This window comes from Austrofundulus limnaeus, unplaced genomic scaffold (assembly GCF_001266775.1).
Source record: "Austrofundulus limnaeus strain Quisiro unplaced genomic scaffold, Austrofundulus_limnaeus-1.0 Scaffold28, whole genome shotgun sequence".
Classification (NCBI taxonomy): Eukaryota; Metazoa; Chordata; class Actinopteri; order Cyprinodontiformes; family Rivulidae; genus Austrofundulus; species Austrofundulus limnaeus.
In genome coordinates, this window is record NW_013952430.1 from 2001455 (window position 1) to 2004475 (window position 3021).

A 3021-nucleotide genomic window follows, 5' to 3' on the forward strand; every position below is an offset into this window, starting at 1 on the left:
GGGGTGCACATCAAACAACTACAATAAATCCATTCAAAAATATGACAACATCGATCCACAAGGTGTTTTAAATGGGTAAGAAAGCCTTTGCACATCCAAATACAAATACAGGTTGATATTGGCTTAACATGTCAGTAGTAGACTGTTGTCATGGAAACAAGTCAGGCTACCTAATGCAGAAGCCATACGCTGCTCTGATAAATGTGGATTTGTAGTGTTTAACAGTTAAAAACTATAGAGCATTAATCTGACTAATCTTTACACGAATGTGTTTGTGTAGTGGCATGTGTTGCTATTAGCATCTTAAAAAGGACCTGGACTGGTTGTGAGTAATGGTGAATTCCTTGGCTCAAATTTCTGACCAAAGTGCATCGAATCTGCAAGTCACCATGAATATTTCTTTTTAAAAAATCATGTTAGTGTATTATATTTTACAGAGCATGGTGTGACTACATCCATCAAAAGCTTAGGTTGTTTTACAGCAGTGATTTGTAACAACAGCGTGCAGACTTATAAGAATTTTCAATACTTTTTAGAGCCAAAGTGACTGAAAACAACATGTTGTAGATGTGCGTACAAGTGAAGTGTAACTCTTCCAGGTAACAACAGGTCAACTGGTAAAACGCTGAGTTTCCTATAAAAACACCATTTGAATTGCGCAAATTCAACAAGCTAAAAAAAACAGATTTATCGCTTAGATATTTATTAAAAATCTCATCTATGAGCATAAAGGAAAGTTTGTCTCACATCAGTTTATTGCAAATACACTGGGAGCGTAAATTTACTGCTTAAGTTCGTTAAATTTCGATGATGTTTTCATAGCAACCTCAGCGTTTTCCCAATAAATGCGTGAGCTCAGCCCATGTGCATTTGTAACGATTTTTACAAAATAGTCAAACTTACCAATGTAGCAGGAATTACCTGAACCTGGTGTTTGAATCCTGATCTGTTGTTATGGCCCTGCTTGATCTAGTTTTTCTTGTCACTTTATTTGTCCCGTCTCTTTTTTTTTTTCTTCCACATTCAGCAGTAGACTCAATCTTTACATTTCCATCTCTTCTCAGATTCTCATCTCATCCCACCAGATTTGTTTACCAACACAGATTACAACCATGGTGTGTAGTTCAGTCACATTGGTTTTTGCAGATTCAAGCGTTTTATTTACACTGGGTGCGTACCAGCATTTCAGAATTACATATCAATATACGTGGAAAACTACGGGAGTGAGCTCTTTCAAACTGCACCACATGATTTATTTCTGGATAATATTTTGTTAGTGTTAGGTATACTTTGCAAAATAAAAAAATAAAAAAAACTTTAATGATAAACACACGTCCTCTTGCACCAGGACCACCCAGCTTGTTACTCACTGCACGAGAGCTACCCACAGTTTTGAACTGGGAAGTTTAAAAGCCTGTTGAGGAATGGTTTTCAAGTCTTACCAGTGGAGTGGTCCACAGGTCCCCCGCCGTTGTTGCTGAACAGGGCAGCGTACAGGTCAGGGTAAGCCTTCTCCAGGGCCACACACAGGTCGAGGAAATGGTCGCTCTCCTTGTTCGTCAGCATCTTCAAAAGGTGGTCGACTTTCTCGGCGCTGGACGAACAGTTCTGCTCCAGCTCGAACTTGTCGAGCTGGCTTAAGGTACCGGAGACTATCAGCAGCTCGATAACTCGATCCGCATCTGTTATGGACTCCAGTAAGTTCTGGTGGCACTGGTCTAGCAACTCTTTGTGCTTTGGCTCCATTGCTCCCTCCGCTGTAGTTTCCGTAGCTTTCCCCCAGCTAACCCAGACGACCAAGCCAGTGGATGGACGATCCCCTACCGATCAAAAGTACCGAGCGATTACAGAAGTGAACTCACCGCGGCTGGCAGAAGTTCGCCAGAGCCACCACGGCATCAGCTTGCACGGGAGATCAAGCTTTACAGCATGTTGAAAAAGGCACAAGAAGCCATATTTGTTGCCCAAGGCTGTTGACTGCACTAAACAGCGATACATTTTTCCATCTTACTGACGTGTAGCAGTTCAGCTCGTTTTCTGCTTCCCCTCGGAGTACGCTTTCGCCGAATGCATTTTTCTCTCCGTCCGTATCATTTCAGGCGCGCTTTGCCGACGAAACTGCTGGGGAAACTCACGTTAACTCCGCCGCGGATCCTCAGTTACACTGTACCCTCCGCCATGTCTGAGCAACTCAGCAGCTGCTGCCCGCTGTCAATCAACAGCTCGTTCAATGACCAAATATGGTGAAAGGAGGCGGGGCCTCGGAACAAAACGCACCCACTTCTTCAATGGGCGTACACATCTAATATGTACTACGTCGAAAATCCCAGATGGAAAAAAAAATACGAGAATGGAGAAATTTTCCATCAAAATTTCCAAGATGTTAACAGCTGCTCCAATAAAGGTTTTCATGACATGTAATGATGTTTTTTTAAAACATGCCAACATATATAATAGCATATAGTGCACAAACTCTATTTTCTAATTGTGAAAATTATTTAAAAAAAATCTTGTTTTAAAATATAATTAATATAAAACGTATAGAAAATAGTATTTTTAATCAAACAAACTGCCATACTGATATTTACATTGTAACAGAAACAATAAGAACAAAAAAAAAGTCTAATCAGATAATCATATTTACACTTTTTTTCTTAAAATGTGTCAAACTTAATTAAGCAATTCTTGCTTCTCACTGGGTCTGTGATAGATCAGCTTGCAGGTAAAGTATATATTTCATCACAAAGTTTGGACAGAATCACAGAATGCTTCCGTGTAAATTAATTATAAAGAAGTAGGCTAATAAAAAACAAGTGAACTTGTCTGGTCACCTCTGAGAGCTTAAAAAAATAAAAGCAGTTGTTCCTACACCATCCTGCAGCCTGGACATGAATACAGAATAAGTTTAAAATCCATTGCTCATTATGGCATAACATGTGCCTCATGTTATAAACAAAACAAGTGAAACTATTGTTTAAAATAGTGTTTTCGTTTAACAATAAAAAATCAAATCAGTTATCC

General features: G+C 39.5%; 1 protein-coding gene across 3 annotated transcripts in view; it reads right to left on the minus strand.

The window, feature by feature from the left end:
* Positions 1-2247, minus strand: part of dlg5a (discs, large homolog 5a (Drosophila)) — a 39132-nt gene extending 36885 nt beyond the window's left edge. For 2 of the 3 annotated variants that reach the window (XM_014005097.1, XM_014005096.1), the window contains exon 1: positions 1443-2247. In XM_014005097.1, coding sequence (XP_013860551.1) covers positions 1443-1746 — 304 coding nt within the window. In that variant the 5' untranslated portion in view covers positions 1747-2247. The remainder of the gene's footprint in view (positions 1-1442) is intronic. The other variant, XM_014005098.1, reaches the window with a different exon arrangement.
* Positions 2248-3021: the final 774 nt, after the last annotated feature.